The sequence below is a fragment of the Sinocyclocheilus rhinocerous genome, unplaced genomic scaffold (genome assembly GCF_001515625.1).
Source record: "Sinocyclocheilus rhinocerous isolate Xijiao unplaced genomic scaffold, SAMN03320098_v1.1 scaffold2126, whole genome shotgun sequence".
Lineage (NCBI taxonomy): Eukaryota > Metazoa > Chordata > Actinopteri > Cypriniformes > Cyprinidae > Sinocyclocheilus > Sinocyclocheilus rhinocerous.
The window spans coordinates 62200-62778 of NW_015639773.1; the positions used below are offsets into that span (position 1 = coordinate 62200).

General features: G+C 41.8%; 1 protein-coding gene across 1 annotated transcript in view; it reads left to right on the forward strand.

Annotated features, from left to right (window-relative positions):
• LOC107751829 (serine/threonine-protein kinase PINK1, mitochondrial-like) overlaps positions 1 to 579 on the forward strand; it is a 9785-nt gene that overhangs the window by 4731 nt on the left and 4475 nt on the right. The window contains exon 4 of the mRNA XM_016567599.1: positions 342 to 524. Coding sequence (XP_016423085.1) covers positions 342 to 524 — 183 coding nt within the window. The remainder of the gene's footprint in view (positions 1 to 341; positions 525 to 579) is intronic.

Genomic DNA, 579 nt, shown 5'->3' on the forward strand with positions numbered 1-579 from the left:
AAAATGATGTGGAACATTGGGGTGAGAATTTAGACCATTTTAGCATTAAGGAATAAAGGAATTCTTTTGGATTTTGTGTAGAATGCATATACGATACAGTATTCCAGAATACATCAACAGCTTTTTTTAATGAACATTTGATACTGTTCAATAGGCTGGTTCATCAAGTGACGCCATCCTTCGCTCTATGTCCATGGAGTTGGTTCCTGCATGTCCACAGGCCCTAACAAAAGAGCAAGGAGAGATTGCTTTGGATGGGTGAGTTCATTTGTAGACTTTAGCTGTACATCATGGCCTTAAAATAGACTGAATCATTGCCAATGGCTTTACTATTTTTACAGCCACTTTGGAACGGTGCCTAAAAGACTGACTGCTCATCCCAACGTGATCACAGTGTACCGGGCCTTCACTGCTGAGGTCCCGCTGCTGCCTGGAGCTCAGGAGGAGTACCCCGATGTCCTGCCTGCCCGACTCAATCCACAGGGTTTGGGCAGTAATCGCACACTGTTCCTGGTCATGAAGAAGTGAGGAATCATGAAAGCACTTTATTAATAAAATAAAATAATTATTATTTAATAT